Source organism: Budorcas taxicolor, chromosome X, assembly GCF_023091745.1.
Source record: "Budorcas taxicolor isolate Tak-1 chromosome X, Takin1.1, whole genome shotgun sequence".
NCBI classification, from domain to species: Eukaryota; Metazoa; Chordata; class Mammalia; order Artiodactyla; family Bovidae; genus Budorcas; species Budorcas taxicolor.
Window position 1 is genome coordinate 85,434,597 of NC_068935.1, and position 19,657 is coordinate 85,454,253.

At 51.1% G+C, this 19,657-nt stretch overlaps 1 protein-coding gene across 1 annotated transcript; it reads left to right on the forward strand.

Annotated features, from left to right (window-relative positions):
* The first annotated feature begins 447 nt into the window (after nt 1-447).
* UBA1 (ubiquitin like modifier activating enzyme 1) lies at nt 448-19,275 on the forward strand. The gene is made up of 26 exons (XM_052662843.1): nt 448-510; nt 5,158-5,274; nt 5,404-5,462; nt 5,563-5,731; nt 5,820-5,954; nt 6,889-6,995; nt 7,257-7,347; nt 7,455-7,587; nt 8,080-8,177; nt 8,287-8,433; nt 8,565-8,741; nt 8,868-8,972; nt 9,060-9,140; nt 9,494-9,649; nt 11,286-11,451; nt 11,617-11,813; nt 14,105-14,169; nt 14,413-14,608; nt 15,333-15,407; nt 15,527-15,716; nt 16,852-16,940; nt 17,229-17,321; nt 17,438-17,629; nt 18,525-18,626; nt 18,729-18,829; nt 18,943-19,275. Exons 2-26 carry the CDS (start codon nt 5,158-5,160, stop codon nt 19,076-19,078), a joined length of 3,177 nt encoding a protein of 1,058 aa, XP_052518803.1. The 5' UTR covers nt 448-510; the 3' UTR covers nt 19,079-19,275.
* Nucleotides 19,276-19,657: the final 382 nt, after the last annotated feature.

The window sequence follows — 19,657 nt, forward strand, 5'->3', positions numbered from 1 at the left end:
CATGAGATGTCGCCTCAGTCTCCTTGGCTTCCAGGCTGCAGCAAGATTATTCATTATTCATGAGCATCGGGGTGTGGCTTCCATGTTTTAACATTGGCTTTCTGGTTGCGGGGTGTTAGTCAACCAGTCACCCGGCCTCATGCATAATTCACGATCAGGAAATGTGTCTTTGGTGGCCTGTCTTGGTTTCCATGGTAGCCTGGCTGTAACAGTGTATTCATTATTCACGTTTGGCGGGTGTGCCTTCTGTCGTTTTACCTGTTTGCCTAGTTACTGCCAGAGTAGCCACCAGATGGTGGTGTTCCCCTTCGAATGAGTTACAAACGGGGACCATCATACATGATTCATGAATGGGCGCGGCCTGCGTACATCCGGGTTTCTAGGGGGTGGGGCCCAAGGTTTTGTTCCGGCCTCGGGTTCCGCGGCCGCCATCTTGTGTCGGCGGCGGCGGAGGTGAAGGAGGTGGCAGGAACGAGCAGAACCACTACGACGCGGGAGAAGTCGGCGGCGGTGATTCTAGGCGGCCCAGGCGGCGGGGAGGAGGAGGAGGAGGAGAAGGAGGAGGAGGGTGGCGGCCGGGCTTGGCTTCGGCTCCTAGAGGAGTTGGCGGCGGCGCGACCCGGGGAACCGGCATTGGTAACAAACGGCCTTTCTCAGCGCCTTGGCCGGGGCAGGGGTTTCGGGATTGGATGGTTTGGGCCGGTGCTGGGCCAAGCTGATGTCGGGGCAGGTGGTGATGACTTGGACGGAGGGATCGTTGAAGAGAAGTAGGGGTCCATTTTGGGCGGGGCCGATATTCCCCATCCGGGACCAGCCCTGTCCCTCCGGCTCCAGAATCTGACCTTAGGCTCAGACCTCCAGAATCTGCTATTAGAGACTCAGTCAGCATTCCTAATCAGGGACCTGGCCCTGTCCTGCCTCTTGCATGGCAGATCGGAACTTCCCCCAGTCAGCAATGGAGACTTAAACGGGATCGACATTCCTGGTCAAAGCCTCCTATCAGTGTATGTCATTAAAGACGTACCCCCAGAATCTTTCTTCATTCACCCTTCGTTCCTCAGAATTTGTCCTCGCAGCTTCCAAGAGGGGCCAAACCTCAGGAAGGGTCCATTTGGTTTCATTTAACCTTCTCTAGCATCTTCCTTCAGAACCACCCTCCACACGCATAGGCACACACACACAGTCTGCCCTTAGAGCTTTCAAGGAGTCTAGACCCTGTAAAAGGCAGTTTGTGCTTGGCCTCCATGTCAGAGACCACTCCTTCACATACCAGAGGTCTCCCAACCCACCTTGGCTCTAGCATCTTACCTCTGAAACCCTTCTGGGCCAGCATTTCTATTCAGAGGTCCACTTCAGCATTCACCTTTAGAGACTGCTTTCATTCCTAGACTCTGTCCTTAAAGACTTCCTTTATTTTGAGTGCCTCCTATTTGTGGTCCCAGTATTCTCTTTAGAGACTATCCTTTGAGGGCCTCAACATCTCCCCCATCAGACACTCCTAACCCCCAGTATCTTCCCTCAGAGTTTCCCAGGGGACCAGACAGGAGGGAGGCATTTCTTGGACATATAATCTTCCATCAGAGATCTCTCTGCCAGCTTCTGCCCTTGCAGACCCTATTGGCTCCTAGCCCCTTGCATCAGAGACTTGCCTCTCAAATCCCACCCTTCACTCAACCTCTGCCTTCAAAAGCCAACCAGGGTTCTAGCTTCTCTCACAGATCGCTTAACGTTGCATCAGGCCTCAGAATCTGCCCTCAAAGCCTTCCAGGATCCCAGCATCTTCATTCAGGGTTTCAGCTTTGTTGGACCCCAACATCATGGTCAGTTGTCCCTTCCCACAACAGGTCCATTTGTTCTCCATCAGAGTAGAAAACCCCTCCTCAGCACTGACTCTCAGAGCCTCCATGGGCTTCCACATAATTGGTCAGAGAAACCCTGCTTACTGAAATCTTTAGGGCCAGAACTGTCTGGGCTCAACCTCTTTCCACTCCTCAGAGCAGTTACAGTACCTAGCATGTACCAATCAGAGATCAACACGAGGCCTTGTTGCTCCATTAGAAATGCCTCCACAGCCCCACCCTCAGCATCCACCCTTGTAGCCTCCTGGATCTCTGATATCAAGGTCAGAGACACCTTTTCCCCTGCAAGTCCCTGTTAATTTTGGTCAAAGATTTCCCTCTGCCACCAGTGTAGATCCCCAGGGCCCCAGCATCCTCCTGATGGAGAGCATCCCTACCCCGAGACCCCATCATCTTCCTGAAACTTCCTTGGGGCCCAGAATCCGCCATCCATTCCCTGTGTAACCACTGGGGCCTCAAATGCAATTTCCCCGCCCTTTCCTGAAAGCTCCTTTTCTAAAGACCTGGATTTGAGTCTTAACAACCTTGCCTAGTCACACCCTGGCTGTCCACAACACACCCCCCCCGCCCCCCCCCCCGGACTTCTAACATCCCCTTTCCTGTCTCCCTCTGACCCTCCAGAGGCTCAGGCAACCGCTTCCTGATGCTTCTCTTTTATATTCCTAGGGATTTCTCAGTTAATCCCTCTTAGGAGGCTTGACAGGCCCCAGCATCCTGTGTCCTACCTTCTCCCCGTGCTGATGTCTTGACCTGTGGCTGCCTGCTCTCAAGCCTGCTCCAGGGCTCCTACCTCAAACCGTCTCTGATTTGGGTGGTAGAGAATGCTCAGGCTTCAAAATCAGCAGTTTGGAGATCTCAGGCAAGCTCTGAAGCTCTCTGAGTCCTCGTTCAGGTTTGCTGAACATTTGGTAGTACGTGTGTCTTCATTGGAGCCTGAGCATGTGTTGAGAGAGAAAAGGTATTGATTTTATACTTGGGGTGGAGGATCTTTAGATCTGCTCTGGGGTTTCTGCCCCAAACCCCTTTCTGCTTGCCCTGAGACTGGCCTGTTCCCAATCTCTGCAACTGAAGTCCTCTCTCAGACCATCTGCTGAAACCTGCTTAGACCCTCACTGCCAGCCCTAGGGATCCAGATGTCAGTCTAGAGAGCAGAGATCTCTCTGGCCCTGGACCATTTCTAATTTCAGGTGCAGGGAGATGGTGTGTGCTCAACAACCAAATCAGTGGCATGGCAAGGAGATGACTAAATAATGCGGGCCTCTCTGGAGGTGTCTGGGGAGGAGCTTAAGTCGCTGAGTTCTGACCACAGACTTTGACTTTTTTAACCTCCCTAGGAGGAGCCTGGTGGGCTGCCATCTATGGGGTCGCACAGTCTGTCATGACTGAAGCGACTTAGCAGCAGCAGCAGCCCCTTGAGGGTATTTCCATTTGTCCCTGCTTTGCCGGCGGTGGGGGGGGAGGGCGGAGAAAATGGGGCTCAAAGGAAATGAGCTCCCTACTCTGTCTCAGGAAGTCAGTCATGGAAAATGGAATTTGCCTTGGTCTCCCAACTAACTCACCAAGCTTCTTCTACCTAGGTTGGTTCTTGGCATTCCCAGCAGTTCAGCTGGGTGCCTTGGACCGTAGCCAGCCTCCTGGGTACCCCTCCCTCACCTCTCATCTGTCAGCCATGTGGATTGTGCCCCAAGCTGGGTCCTGACTCTGTTCCCCCAGGAGGTGTTTGGTAAACAGTCTAGCAGCAGCTAGACTGGAGTGACTGGAGTTTTCTGAGCCCTTGTTTTCTAATTTGTGGCATAGGTATAAGGTTATTTGGTTTGTGAGCATTGTTAGAACTAGACAAAGCCCCTTACCCAGAGATTGATTGGCAGTAAGCTCCTAGTAGATGTTAGGGTGCTCTTGTTATCTTGCTTAGTGCTAGCATGTGACAAGTGCCAAAGTGGCCTCTTAGGTACAGTGGGGGTACTTGGTGTGATTGGTGTCAGAAAAGGCTCAGTGTAGGAGAACAGAGGCTTAGAGGTGCATTGGGGGTGAGGGGAAATGAGGCAGAGTCCTGTCATCTCCAGCCTCTGGGTCCAGTCACCCCCTCGCTCCAAGATCTCACTTTCACAGCAGGCTGCATTATTCTGTCTCTGGGACCTAGTCCTCATGAGCTCAGGTTTTTCCATTTGTCTGGCAAGGACACTCAGCCCTGCCTCGCAGGGTCAGGACCATTGAGTGGATGAAACACCATAAGGTTAGGAGGCAGCCTGGGCTTCCAGGGTCAGCAGGTCCTAGTGTGATTCCAGCTTGGCCACTCTCTTTGTGGGGACCTCGGTCAAGTCTCCAAAGTCCCTGAGTGGATTTTTTTCCTTCCAGTGTGAGTTGAGGGGCGGTCTTACTGATAGTAGTCCAAACCCCACAGAGGTGCCCTGAGGACAAAGTGAGGCATAGCTCATAAAGTGCTTAGTTTGATATCTGGCACTGGGAGGACTCCTAATAAATATTCATGTATCATTGTTGATCTGTTTAAAGGACTCCACACAGGGACAAGGCTTGGGAAGTGTGTATTTCCTCTCTCTTTCTCTCTGCAACTTCTTTTATTGGCTCTGGTTGTTTTCCCCTCCTGGAGCTGGAGGTGGTGGGGAGGGGGTTGGACTTTGTGAAACTCTTTTCTCTGAACCCCTCTGGGAGCTGAGTTCTCAGCATAATATCTCCTGCCATCATGCCACCCTGGTGGATGTCCAAGCCACGTGTCCCTCTCTAACCCCTGTCGTTGGGATTAAGGGGGAGGAGAATGGCTCCTTGCTATTGCCTCCCTCCCTGCTCCATGTCAGGCTCTCTGGTCTGTGTTATATCTCATTGCTTCAACAACTCCATGGGGTAGGTAAGTGGTATTCTCACCTGTGTTTTCCAGGCAAGGGAACCAAGCCCATAAGGGTTAAATGATATCTGTTGAGGAGTGGCAAGGTCTGACCTGAAGCTACATCCTTCCTCTGACTCCCCAACAAGTACATTCTTGTCACTCCTTTCCTCCCACAGGATTGGAGTCTCTCCCTCATTATGCTGGGTGGGGGAGAAAAGCGAATGGCCTGGTGGTCAGCAGCATGGATTGCAAGCCAGATCACCTGGGTTCAGATCTTAGCTCTGACAGTTATGTGACCCTGGGAAAGTCACCTCACCTCTCTGTACCTGTCTCCTTTTCTGTAAAATGGGGATATTAGCCCTTACATCTTCCTTCCCGCCCCCCCCCAGTCATCACTAACCAGCAGGAACACCCCCATGCCCCAGGCTCACTTCTGATTACTTTTATCCTCTCCAGATGTCCAGCTCGCCGCTGTCCAAGAAACGTCGCGTGTCCGGGCCTGATCCAAAGCCGGGTTCTAACTGTTCCCCTGCCCACTCCGTATTGTCCGAAGTGCCCTCGGTGCCAACTAACGTGAGTGTGTTCTTCCTAGAGACTGGCAGGCGGGGTGGTGGGTGGGAACGTTTTCTGTATGCCTGTCCTGTCTGTCCCGTCCCTCCTCCTGCACATCTCCCTGAACCTAGTCTTCCCCTCCATTTCTAGGGAATGGCGAAAAATGGCAGTGACGCAGACATAGATGAAGGCCTTTACTCCCGGCAGCTGTGAGTGGGGCCGAAGTTGGACTGTGAGGTGGGAGGGGGCTCTGAGTGGATAGGGTCAGGAGGGTGTGACCCTGACCTGTGACACCCTCTAACCTGGCAGGTATGTGTTGGGCCATGAGGCAATGAAGCGGCTCCAGACCTCCAGCGTACTGGTATCAGGCCTTCGGGGCCTGGGCGTGGAGATTGCCAAGAACATCATCCTTGGTGGGGTCAAGGCTGTCACCCTGCATGACCAGGGCACTGCCCAGTGGGCCGACCTCTCCTCCCAGGTTCCTCTTACCATCCCCCTTCTTTGCCAAGGCCCCAGCCCTCTGGGCTATACAGCCAGTTCACTTCTTCCTCCACTCTCCTTTGCAGTTCTACCTGCGGGAAGAAGACATAGGGAAAAACCGAGCTGAGGTCTCCCAGCCCCGCCTCGCTGAGCTCAACAGCTATGTGCCTGTCAGCGCCTACACCGGGCCCCTTGTGGAGGACTTTCTCAGTGACTTCCAGGTACCATGGGCCATCATCTGGCCTCCTGCTCAGTTCTCTCAGAGCCCAGCTCTGGTTTATTCTTTTGATAAACATTTAATGGGCTAGCCTGTGTGTCAGGTTTCACGCTAAGGCTGCAGCGAGGGAATACGAGCAGGCTTTAGACCCTGGGCCTGCCTCTTTAGGAGGAATATGTGAGCCAGCAGATGGGAAGGCATAGTGGTTATTTGCACAGACTGGAGCCAAACTGCCTTGGCATGAGTCTCTCATTGTACTTGCATACGTCAGGCCGGTCATGGAGTCTCCTGTTCTGCCTTTGTCTGTCTGCAGACATGGGAATGGTAGTAATGCTGACTTGATAAAGGTTTTGTGAGGGCTATGGACTAGCAGCTGGTTGTTGGTTAAATAAAAACTCTGGGCCAGAAGGAGGAGTTGTGGGAGCTGAAATTCTGCCCCAGGGTGTCCCTGAAAGCCAGGACACTGCTGCTGAACCCTGCTGTAGCCATGGGAGCTTACCCTGATGGGAATGGGTAGGCTTTCAGCAGAGACCCATGGCTGAGCAGGTGTTTTAAGAATTGGGAGCAAGTGGGTGTGGTAGGAGTGAGCTCAGACTTTGGCTGAGGACAGTTTTACTTCTGTCTCTCCCAGGGCATGGCAGGGCTGTAAACAGGCAGCAGTGGGTGTTGGCAAATGAAGGAGTCAGCTGTTACCCAGACTGTCCTCCCAGTTGTCTCTTTACCTTGCCTGCCATAGTCTAGGGATTCACATTTCCTTTCATTGAGTTTTGCTTGGGCTGAATCTGATACGTGGTAGATACTTTCTATTTGTGATAGAGAGCTGAACCAGCAAAGCCTTAAGGACCCCGTGAGCCCTCCTACCAGCCTTCCTCCATGATCGCTCCGTTTACCCTTCACCCTGGTGCTGGGCCCTCGCCTGAGCTTCCACCTCTCCACAGGTGGTGGTCCTCACTAACAGCCCCCTGGAGGACCAGCTGCGGGTGGGTGAGTTCTGTCACAGCCATGGCATCAAGCTGGTGGTGGCAGACACCCGGGGCCTGTTCGGGTGAGTGCCCCTGCTCTTTTCCACCCCGACCCCTGCCTTGCCCAAGAAAAGACCCCCAAGCTCTGACTGCCCTCAGCCCCCCTTAGGCCTTTGGGTTTTGGATGCTGTGTGTTTACCTTGCCCCACGTAGCATGAGCACAGTCTGATTCCCAGCAGTGATGGGTTGAATTTGCTCAGCAAATACTCGCTGCATCTTGAGGGACACGTGCAGTCTCAGTGTGCGTGGGACTCGGGCATCAGCCCTGTTGCCTCCCTCTACAGGCAGCTCTTCTGTGATTTTGGAGAGGAAATGATCCTCACTGATTCCAATGGGGAGCAGCCGCTCAGTGCTATGGTTTCTATGGTCACCAAGGTGAGGAGGCCAGCCTTGGGTCCTGGCAGGCGGATGGGCAGTCACAGGCCTTCCTGTCTGCTCCCAGTACCCTGAACCTGCCTCTGAGGTACTCCTCCTTCAACCAGGACAACCCCGGTGTGGTTACCTGTCTGGATGAGGCCCGACATGGCTTTGAGAGTGGCGACTTCGTCTCCTTTTCGGAAGTACAGGGCATGATTGAACTCAATGGAAGTCAGCCCATGGAAATCAAAGTCCTGGGTGAGCTAGGGCCAGGGAGGAACCAGGGGAGATAGGAGGCGTTTCCCTGGGCTCTGTGTGAGGGGAGACATATCCTGGGTATCTGGGATGAACCAGAGGTAGAGTCTCCTAAGGTCTGCCCAGCAGGGTGTGGGGGAGAAATGCTGTCTTGTGTTTGAGCTGTTCGTAGAATAGGCCCCTGATAGCTGCACTGAGGGGAGGCAAGGTCTCTGGTGTTTGAACAAAGATCAGAGGATCCACTTGTGTCTGAGCTAATTCAGACAGGGAGCAGAGAACGTCTTCCGTTGTAGACTTGGGATCAGAGACGTGGGGTCCCGTGGGCGCTGGGTCTGGGGTAGAGGGGAGATGGTTTCTGAAGTTCGAGTAGAACTCAGGATGGAGAGGAGATTACTCCTGATGTCTGAGCTGGGTCAGGAATGGATTTTCCCTCATCTTGTAGGTGGTTGTAGGTTTTAGGGAGAGTGGGTGTCCTGACTGTTTTGTCTGCCCTAGGTCCTTACACCTTTAGCATCTGTGACACCTCCAGCTTCTCTGACTATATCCGCGGAGGCATCGTCAGCCAGGTCAAAGTACCCAAGAAGATCAGCTTTGTGAGTGTGAGGGGCAGTGGGCTGTAGGAGCTGGGGCTGGGCATCTCACGGTTCTCAATTCTCTTCTGATTCTTTTTTTTTTTTTTCTCTGATGCCCTGCTTCCCACAGAAATCCTTGCCAGCCTCCCTAGCAGAGCCTGACTTTGTGATGACAGACTTCGCCAAGTATTCCCGCCCTGCCCAGCTACACATTGGCTTCCAGGCCTTGCACCATTTCTGTGCTCAGCATGGTCGGTCCCCTCGACCCCACAATGAGGTGGGTGTGGGTGAGCCAAGCCAGGGTAGATGACCTTGGCACTGCAGGCCCATTCTGCCCCTCTCCCTACACCTCTCGCCCCCAACACAGTGACCTAACAGGCATGCTCTTGGTTCCTTTGGCCCCACTAGGAGGATGCAGCAGAGTTGGTGACCATAGCCCAGGCTGTGAACACTCGATCCCTGCCTGCAGTGCAGCAGGGCAGCCTGGATGAGGACCTCATCCGGAAGCTAGCATATGTGGCTGCTGGGGACCTGGCTCCCATAAATGCCTTCATTGGGGGCCTTGCTGCCCAGGAGGTCATGAAGGTCAGCATAGGTGGAAAAGGCCAGGGTTGGCATAGGCCAGGCGCCTCCCTGCCTCTGTCACTTGTCCCATCTGCATGAGGCCCCAGGTAAGCACTGACTACTTCCCCTCTCCTGCTTATTCTCCAGGCTTGCTCTGGGAAGTTTATGCCCATCATGCAGTGGCTGTACTTTGATGCCCTCGAGTGTCTCCCTGAGGACAAAGAGGCCCTCACGGAGGACAAGTGCCTCCCGGTATGTGAGTAGGGCCCTGGGGTAGGTGACATAGGGGGCATTTCTGGTGAGGCTGCTTTCTGACCTTTCTCCCTTTGCATTCCTCAGCGCCAGAACCGTTATGATGGGCAGGTGGCTGTATTTGGCTCCGACCTGCAGGAGAGGTTGGGCAAGCAGAAGTACTTCCTGGTGAGTGATCCGCTGGGACACGTGCTTCCTTCATATCCCCTGGCCTCTGGCTACCTGTTACGATGTCTCTTGCCACCTGAGGGAGTGTCTTTTGGTTCTTGTATCTGTATCACATGACTTTTGCCTTTTTTTTTTAATCTTGGGAAAGCTTAGTATGTCCTGTTTCCCCCATCTGTGCCTCCACCCTCAGATGACTAGGTTATTTTCATAGCTGTGGCACTTAAGGATGTGGCACTAGACAACCCTCTCTTGCTGTCTTCTGGGGAGTGAGAGTACAGAGTGATGAATGACTTCACGCTGACCTGCATCACCCTGACCCAGACACTCTGTGTCTCTTCTTGGTTGTCTTCTAGGTGGGCGCAGGGGCCATTGGCTGTGAACTGCTCAAGAACTTTGCCATGATTGGGCTGGGCTGTGCAGAAGATGGAGAAATTGTTGTCACAGACATGGACACCATTGAGAAGTCAAATTTGAACAGACAGTTTCTGTTCCGGCCCTGGGATGTCACTGTGAGTGTGATGAGGGGTGGAGGCGGTACTTTGTCATCTTGTTTTCGTCTTGTCTTTTGTTCCCATTCTTCCTAGAAAGGGGGCTTTACTGCCTTTTTCTTTCCTCCAGCTCTCCCTCAATTTCTGTCACTCGTTCAATGAATGCTGAGTACCCTTCCATTGAATCCACCGTTTTTCATGTCCTGTTTTCTTTTTCCTTGACCTCTTATGAATGCTGGTTGGGACAGTGTGTTGGGGGTCCCAAGTGTAGTGATTCACTAGGGGGACTCACAGGACTCAGCATATAGTCATACTCAGGGCTATGATTTATTCCAGTGAAAGAATGCATAACAAAATCAGCAAAGAGAAGTTGGGGTGAAGTCTGGGGGAGACCATGCACAAGTTTCCAAGACTCTCTCCCAGTGGAGTTGCACAGGACACCTGTAATTCCCCTAGTAGCAAGTTGCAACAACACATGTGAAATGTTGCCATTCAGGGAAGCTTGTAAGAAACCTAGTACCCAAAGATTTTACTGTGGGCTGGTCATGTAGGCTCCCTCTTCTGGGAACATCCCCAAATTGCAGACTCCAAAAGGAGAGCAGGAGTTTGGCCTAAACCGTAGGGTTTTCATAAGCAGCCTAGGCCCAGTGAGCAGCCTTTACCAGGTGGGGAATGGTAAGAACTCTTGAAATCCAGGTTTCCAGACTGCAGCCAAGGCCCAACCTGGCCAGGAGGCCTCTTTCCTAGGAGAGCCTTGTGCTAGGTTCACTGTTCTCTGCACAGATAGAAGCTAGGTTATACAGGGATCTAGCTAGTAGGCCTTCTGTGGGGAACAGCATCATTGCCTGGCCAGGATCGACTCCCCTTTTGTTCATTCATTTATTCACCAAGTAGTTATCCATGTAGGTGCTCTTGTAGGTACTTGGAGTACACCAAGGAAACAAAGATTTGGTGGAGTGGGGACGGAGAGTAAAGAATAAACACAGTACAGTAATAAAATTTATACTCAGCGTTCTTGGTAAGTGCTGTGCAGAGGAAAGAGCAACAGCACGATGAGGGAAGTGGGCAGGCCAGGGAGATCAGTTTGCAATTTTGATATGTGGAAGGGCTCATCTCTGCCAGCTTGGAGGGCGTGAGGAAGTAGAGTTCCTCAACCACTCAGGCAAAGATCCTGAGGTGGGAGGGGAGTAGGAGATAAGCTGGAGGAAATGGGGACCAAGTCATCTTACCTTCGGTGGAGGTGGGAGCAAGGGAGGGTTTTCAGCAGAGGAAGGATATGGCCTGATTTGAACTTCTTGTCTGTATGCTAAGATTGTTTTGTTTGGGGGGAATGTTCCCCAGCCTAGGTGCCATTACCTGAAAGAACAGTGGATGTTGGGTAGGCAGAAGGACAGAAGGCTGGCCTGTTGTCTCCAATCTGTGCCTGTCTACTGCTTCCCTTTCCACTGAACCCCTGGCATATCAGTCCCTGCCCTAGCCCTGTGGTACTGTCATGAACTGTCTCCTGCCAAACCAGAGAGCTTCCTGAACTCAGGGCCTAGTTCTTCGCAGCATTAAATATGTCAGCCTTTAGGAGGACAGCTCTGTAGAGGTTCTCTGGTTGCACACATGAATAACTTGAGTTTTGTTCCCCCATTCCCACTCTCACTCCCCCTAGAAATTAAAGTCTGACACAGCTGCTGCAGCTGTGCGCCAGATGAATCCTCATATCCAAGTGACAAGCCACCAGAACCGTGTAGGTCCTGACACTGAGCGCATCTATGACGATGATTTCTTCCAAAACCTGGATGGTGTAACCAATGCCCTGGATAATGTGGATGCCCGTGAGTTTGGAGGCGGGTGAGGAGGTCAGGGGCCAAGTTGCCAAGTTACATGTATGCGTGCGCACGTGTGTGTGTGTGTGTGTGTGTATGTTTTGGAGGTGTCTGTCTTCCTGCCTCCTAATGTTCCATCTTGCCACTCACATTATGTTGTGACCCCACCCCCAGGCATGTACATGGACCGCCGCTGCGTGTACTACCGTAAGCCACTGCTGGAGTCGGGCACACTGGGCACCAAGGGCAACGTGCAGGTGGTGATCCCCTTCCTAACAGAATCTTACAGCTCCAGCCAGGACCCGCCTGAAAAGTCCATCCCCATCTGCACACTGAAGAACTTCCCCAATGCCATCGAGCACACCCTGCAGGTGATCAGCATTGGTGGGAGAGAGCAGGGAGCAGGCACTCTGGCCTCATGGCTACCAGCCCCTCTGCTTTTTCTCTAAACCTATGTCTCTTACTTCCCATCTTGTAGCCTAGATTGCTAGGATGATCCACTTCTTTCTTTTTTGGGAAAATTTTCAACATTTAGGGCTTCCCTGATAGATCAGTTGGTAAAGAATTCACCTGCAATGCAGGAGATCCTGGTTCAATTCCTGGGTCAAGAAGATCCGCTGGAAAAGGGATAGGCTACCCTCTCCAGTATTCTTGGGCTTCCCTTGTGGCTCAGCTGGTAAAGAATCTGCCTGCAATGCGGGAGACCTGGGTTCTATCCCTGGGTTGGGAAGATCCCCTGGAGAAGGGAAAGGCTACCCACTCCAGTATTCTGGCCTGGAGAATTGCATGGAATGTGTAAATTGCAGCCTATATTGCTAGAATGATCCATTTATTTCTCTCTTTTGGAAAAATTTTCAACATTTAGACAAAATACAAAGAATAGTACAAGGAACACTCAAATACTCTTAGATTTAACATTTGTTAATGTTTTGCCACATTTTCTTAGATTCATGTGTACTGCGGACATCACAATGCTTCACTCCCTATACTTCTTCAAAGGGAGGCTATATTCCCACACAACAGGGTCTCAACCTCAGCACTGGTGACAGTTGGGGCCTGATATTTCTTTGTCATGGGGGCATCCTGGGGGCATCCTAAGCACCATAGGATGTTTAGCACAATTCCTGGCTCCACGAGATGCCAATGGCACCCTCTTCTGTTTGTGACAACTAAAAATGTCTTCAGACATTGCCAGGTGTCCCCTGGGGGCAGAATCCCTCCCAGGTGAGAACTGCTGCATCTAGCCAAAACACCACCTTCATGTTGAACAACATTAGTGGTAATTCTTACTGTCTCTCCTGGTTACTTATTTGTCTCTAACAGTTCATATTCATGTGTCCCCTGCTATTGCTCCAAATGGGTTTAACAGCTGGTTTTCCAGGATGATTTTGTTGGTATGATGCATATACATATATAATACACAGCAGTGCACATATTATCTGCCTGGAGGTTTTTACAAAATGAATATATCTAGGTTATCCAGCACCTATGCCTCCAGTCAGAACCTGAGGATTTTGTGCTATCAGATGATTCTTACTGCAGTCTTTGAAAGCAGACCATTCAGAATGTTTAGTTGAAGTATGGGATATGCGAACAAAATAGGGAGAGGAAAAAAAAGTTTCCTCCATCATTTTCCCTTCCCCCTCTCTAGTTCCAGGCTGAGTGTGTTTATATTTGTGCACCTGTCACAGTGTCACTAGGTCACTAGTAAGTAACCTTGGACTTAGCTTCTTTGTCTCATGAAATGGAGTTGACAGTGGTGTATACCTCACAGGGTTGCTGTAAAGCACTTAGCATTCACTATGTATCTGGTGCTATTTTAAATAAACTGTAAATGTATACACACTTGCAACCCCTGAGGTACTTAGGACTGTTATAGTATCTATTTGGGAAAGAAGGCAATGGCAACCCACTCCAGTATTCTCGCCTGGAAAATCCCATGTACGGAGGAGCCTGGTAGGCTGCAGTCCATGGGATCACTAAGAGTGGGACACAACTGAGTGACTTTACTTTCACTTTTCACTTTTCATGCTTTGGAGAAGGAAATGGCAACCCACTCCAGTGTCCTTGCCTGGAGAATCCCAGGGACGGAGAAGCCTGGTGGGCTGCAGTCTATGGGGTCGCACAGAGTCGGACACGACTCAAGTGACTTAGCAGCAGCACCACCACAGGGTTAAGTGTATTCGTGAAGTCACAAAGTTAGATACTATGTAACAGCTGGATTTGAACCTAGATCTCACATCTGTGTTCTCCAAACCCACTCAGAGGGCAGAGCCTCTGTCCAGTTTGCTGCTGAATCTTCAGGGCCTGTATAGAAATTATTTTTCGGTTTGGTCTGAATTTTCTTTTTTTTTTTATTTGTAAATTTTAATATATACATAACTGAACTTTTTTTTTTATTGAGGCATGACATATTTCAAGTAAAGTATACAGATCTTAATTTTTTTTTCACACATTCACTAGTGTAACCACTGTCCAGGTCAAGTTCATTGGTTTTTCAGTTGAGGTGTTAGGGGGTCAAGGAGTGGGGAAGTTTGGGGGGGCTTACCTTCTCCCAGAGCAGCTATGTTCTTCCCATTGGATTTGTTCACTGATGGTGTTTCTAATGCTTCCAGAAGTCTGTTTTGTCCACCATTGCCCCCTGTAATCTGTTTGTCTGTAGTGGGCTAGAGATGAGTTCGAAGGCCTCTTCAAGCAGCCAGCAGAAAACGTCAACCAATACCTCACGTAAGTAACCAAATGTCCACTCAGCCCACCCCCTGCCCGCCAGTCAAGGCATCCTGGTTGCTTTCCTCATTGCTGTGACACTCAGCACAGGCACACTTCTCAAATGAATCTGTGAATGAGGCTTGGGCCTCATTCCATTGGCAGACAGGATTAGCTTTCTCTGGAGAAAGTGAGGTTGCCCTGGAGCCCACTCCTGAGGCCTCTGTGTAATCCTACCCCTTTGACCCCCCCAATTCCTGATAGAGACTCCAAGTTTGTGGAGCGGACTTTGCGACTGGCGGGCACCCAACCCCTGGAGGTGCTGGAGGCTGTGCAGCGCAGTCTTGTGCTGCAGCGGCCACAGACCTGGGCTGACTGTGTGACCTGGGCCTGCCACCACTGGCACACGCAGTACTCTAACAACATCCGGCAGCTGCTACACAACTTCCCTCCTGATCAGGTAACGCCCACTTGCCAGGTCCATTTGTCAGAGTGTGTTTTTTTCCATAAGGGGAGCCTGCTATGAGTTCTCTGGCTCCTCCTGGAGATTAGTCCAGCTGTGGCATATGCCCCAAGGTGTGGGGAGTCTCAGAAAAATGATTGAACTTGACCTATTTTTGCCATCCCCTTTCTTTGCAGCAAGAGACTTTCATTTTTGTTTCCCTTACCTGTGGGGTGGGCTGACTCATCCACCTCCTAGGACTGTAGTGATCATAGAGGAGAAATCTTGGAGTTAAGAGCTCAGGAAATCAGTGGGGGTTCAACTCCAAGCACCATTTGCACTTGGGCAAGTCACATAGCTTCTCTATATACTTCAGTTTCCTTGTCAGTAAAGTAGAGGTGGTAATAATTACCTCATGAGGGTTCTTGTGAGGATTTCTTAGTATTTGTTAATATTAACTCAGTACAGTACCTGGCAGTTCAAAGAGTTTGTTAAGCTGTGTCTTGCACAGAGTGAGTGCCAGGAGTTCTTTCAGCAACACCCCTAGTTCACCCTGGCATCAGAACTTCCATTCACAGGACCCTTACTGTCTGGGTTGTTCATGATTGACTCCATCCCCTGCCATGCGTGCCCAGCCAGGGCTAGTGAATAGGGCACACCCAAGGGCCAGGTGAGAAGTTAGGATTGCTGGAGAGGCTCCAGTTTTAGATCCTACTCCTCAAAAATCTCTCCGCTTCTTTAGCTCACAAGCTCAGGAGCTCCATTCTGGTCTGGGCCCAAACGCTGTCCACACCCACTCACCTTTGATGTCAGCAACGTAAGTCTCCTCCTTGGGGTCTCCTAGGGTCAGGTGGAGAGTGGGTGGGAGGGAAGGAGGCCGAGACTCCCCAGGTGAGGGCAGACGTGCTCACCCTTCTGGGCCCTGCCTTCTCCCAGCCCCTTCATCTGGACTACGTGATAGCTGCTGCCAACCTGTTCGCCCAGACCTACGGGCTGACAGGCTCTCAGGACCGAGCTGCTGTGGCCACGCTTCTACAGTCCGTGCAGGTCCCCGAGTTCACCCCCAAGTCTGGAGTCAAGATCCATGTCTCTGACCAGGAGCTGCAGAGCGCCAATGCCTCTGTGGGTGAGGATGTTTGGCCCCTCTGCCAGGAGTTACTGCCCCACTGGTCCTCTGCCCAGTGCAGCCTTCTCACCAGTTCTCTGCCCCGGCACTACTGTGCAACCCTGTCCTGAGACTTCCTTCTTGATCTGTTTATCTGGAAGGTGTGATTTCCACCAGTGGTCTTGCTCCTTTGGTATCTGCTCCCATCTTCTCACCCCATGTTCCTCCGTGTGTGTCTTCTCCGTGATGTTACCCTCCACATAGTTTTCCTCATCCCCTTCTTCATATTTCCACCCCAGTTGCCCATCTCTCTCCCCCAGCTCATTCTCTCTATCGGGTGAAGGGCCAAGCAGTTGACTCTTTTAGCCCATATAGTGTCTGCAGCTAATGATCTCTGCAGTTGAAGCCCAAAAGCAGCCATCCACGATGAATGAATGTGGCTGTTTTTATTTTCTCCCATGTCTCCCATCTTCTTCCCAGATATCTACCCCCTCATGTTCCTCTCTGTATATTTTTTCTACTTCTGCATTTCACCCATATTTCCTTCATCTTTTTCCTCATATACATGTATTTGTATACGTATAAAACATACACAGGTACATGTAAAATGGGTATAAACATTGTGTGTGTGTGTGTAATATACACGCAGACAGAGTGTATGTAGAGTATATATAGGGTGTATACAGGCTTCTCACCTATCTCACCCTCTATATATGCCCCATTCTCTACTTTTTTGTATCTTCTGTCCTCCCATCTTAACCACATCTGCACACTTCTCCCAACTACCTCTCTGTAGTTCCCTGCCCTTTTCCCCTGTATCCTCCATGTCTCCCCACCTCTCTGCATCATTCTCCCTGAGATCTACTGCTCTCCCATCCTTATCTGTCCACCCCCACTTTCTCCTAATGTCCTTGTTTCAGTTCTTTAGTCTCTCTTGCCTCTCTTGATATTCCACACTGCACCCTTCCCGCCCCAATCTTCTTCAGGTTTGTACTCTGTTGTCCTGCACTGTTTCTTGCCATTGTCCCTCGTCTCTCCCAGGATATCTTTCCTTTTCAAATCCTTTGTCTCCCTAAACACCTTTTGCCCCCCTTGTTTCTACCTCAGACCCTGGCCTTGGGTCTAAAGCGTTGATGGTGTCCCTCTCTCCCTGCAGATGACAGCCGTCTGGAAGAACTCAAGGCCACACTGCCCAGTCCCGAAAAGCTCCCTGGGTTCAAGATGTACCCTATCGACTTTGAGAAGGTGCTGGGTGGGGGCCCCAGCAGGCAGTGGGGATGGGATAAACATAGGTGGGCTGGACAGAACAGGCTTCTAAGGATCGGGAGGCAGCCCCAGGCCTTTGTGGGACTGGATCATGGGCCTGCTACGCGGCCCTGAATGAATAGATGTTCCCAGCCATGCCTTTGTGATCTGAGAGCCCAGCAGGTAATTGCAGTGGATACTTGTGCCCCTAGAGGCCAGGAATCCTCTTCCTCTGATTTTCTCCTATTGTCTCCCCACCCTCCTCCCTTAACCTCTCACTCCTAAAAGGATGATGACACCAACTTCCATATGGATTTCATTGTGGCCGCATCCAACCTCCGAGCAGAGAACTATGACATTCCTCCTGCAGACCGGCACAAGGTGGGGCAAACCCAGACCCAATGTTCCACCCTCTCCCGGGCTGGATTTGCCCACATTTCATCCCTTCTTTAGACTCAGCCTCTTCTACTCTTAACTTCTACCTTTCTGCCTCACAGAGCAAGCTGATTGCAGGAAAGATCATCCCAGCCATTGCCACAACCACAGCAGCCGTGGTTGGCCTTGTGTGTTTAGAGCTGTACAAGGTGGTGCAGGGGCACCGACAGCTCAACTCCTACAAGAATGGTTTCCTTAACTTGGCCCTGCCCTTTTTTGGCTTCTCCGAGCCCCTTGCAGCACCTCGTCACCAGGTGAGGGTCTACATTAGGAAGTGGGTTTGTGGGTGGGATGTTTGTCTGTAGAGCTGGCTGTAGTTTGCTTCATAGCCTGTCACCAGGAGAGGGTTTCTGTCAATGTGTACCTCTTTCCTTCGTGTATACCCTTGTTCATTTATTCACTCACCATGTTTTTTTTTAAGTACCTTCTATGTGTTAAGTAGGTGTCTGATTCTGACTGTGGGAGCCCTCAGAAAAGATATTTGAATATTAGATTATGATTAATAACTGCACAAAAGTAGCACCCAACATTTATTGAGTGCTTACTATGCTCAGTGCTTTTACTTGCTTCATTCATTTATGCACTAAAATATTTATTGAGCACCTACTGTGGGCTAGGTACTCTTACAGGTGCTAAGGTTATATTTAACAATTTTAGAACCTCCAAAAAAGAACAAGATAAGGAGAACTTGGGAATACCAGGGGGCAAGGGGATGGATTTAGAATTTTAAATGTGGGATAGTCAGGAATGGCCTTAAGGAGAAGGTGACATGTAAGTCCAGACTTGGAGGAGGTGAGAAGACAGGCCAGGCCTTGCCAGAAAGGCATTCCAGAGAGAGGGACCAGTGTCTGCAAGGGTACTGAGGTAAGTGTGCCTGGCCTGTTTGAAGAAGAAGTCATTAGAGCAGAATGTGGGAGAGATGAGGGGATAGGAAATGAGCAGAAGAGAATATGATTCCATGATGTAAAGCCTTGTCTCAATTATCATAAGGGTTTCACTGCTTACTCAAGGCCAGACAAAAGCCACAAGAACGTTTTGGACAAAAGAGGCTTGTGGTCTGACTTAGCATGTCTGCATGAATGAGGGGGAGACTGATGGGGTTTGGTGCCCTGATGGCCCCCATCCCATAGACTGCTACTTTCCCCACAGTACTATAACCAAGAGTGGACGTTGTGGGATCGCTTTGAGGTACAGGGTTTGCAGCCTAACGGTGAGGAGATGACCCTCAAACAGTTCCTCGACTACTTCAAGGTGAGAGCCCTTTCTGACTCTCACCCGACCTGGGGGTGGCGTGTGCAGGTGACTGACTGGCCTGTCCACCCCTGTGACACTGATGTCCTCCCCCTCTTCCAGACAGAACATAAGTTGGAGATCACTATGTTGTCCCAGGGCGTGTCTATGCTCTACTCTTTCTTCATGCCAGCCGCCAAGCTCAAGGAACGATTGGATCAGCCGTGAGTTGGGTGGTGGGGAGCCTCAACTTGCAGCTGTCCGACTGCTGCTCACTGCCCCCAGCTGCCCCCTTCTCACCTTTTGCTTTCCTGACCCTCTGCTCCCTTGTCCCCAGGATGACCGAGATTGTAAGCCGTGTGTCGAAACGAAAGCTTGGGCGCCATGTGCGAGCACTGGTGCTTGAGCTGTGCTGTAACGATGAGAGCGGCGAGGACGTTGAGGTCCCCTATGTACGATACACCATCCGCTGATCTGTGTCCTCTCCTGTAGACTGACCCCAGCACCCCCTCTCCAGATCCCTTCCATCCCAGGGCTCCCGTTTGACCTCTGGCAGTGGCCCAGCTAGCCAGGCTTGGTGTTCCCCTCCTCATCCCCCTACCTGAACTCCTTTTGCCACTGCTTTCTACCTTGTTCGGAACCTGACTCCTAATAAAGAATTGTTAACCCAGATGTGGCATACCCTGCTGGTTCCAGGGAAAGAAGGGACTTCCTGGAGCTGTGTAGTTCATGTGGTAACCCAAAGGGCTCAGCCTCATCCCAGCTGCCAGCATCCCAGGCAGAGAAAATGTGGGAATTGCCATGTCTTCCCCCCTGTCCTTCTGCTTAGGAAGAAGTGGCAGCATGGGTGAGGCCATAGAGAGCAGGTATCTTGGTCTCTGTGACTTCATTGGAGCTGGGTTCAAATGAGCCTTCTCTGTCTTTAGCTCCTAACTCCCTGCCTTATTGATTTTGAGAGGTAGTAAAAAGTAGTGTTTGAACAAGTCCTTTAACTTCTCTAACCTTGTTCCTCCTCTGTGAAGGAAAACGTATGGCAACCAGTCAGCCAGGGC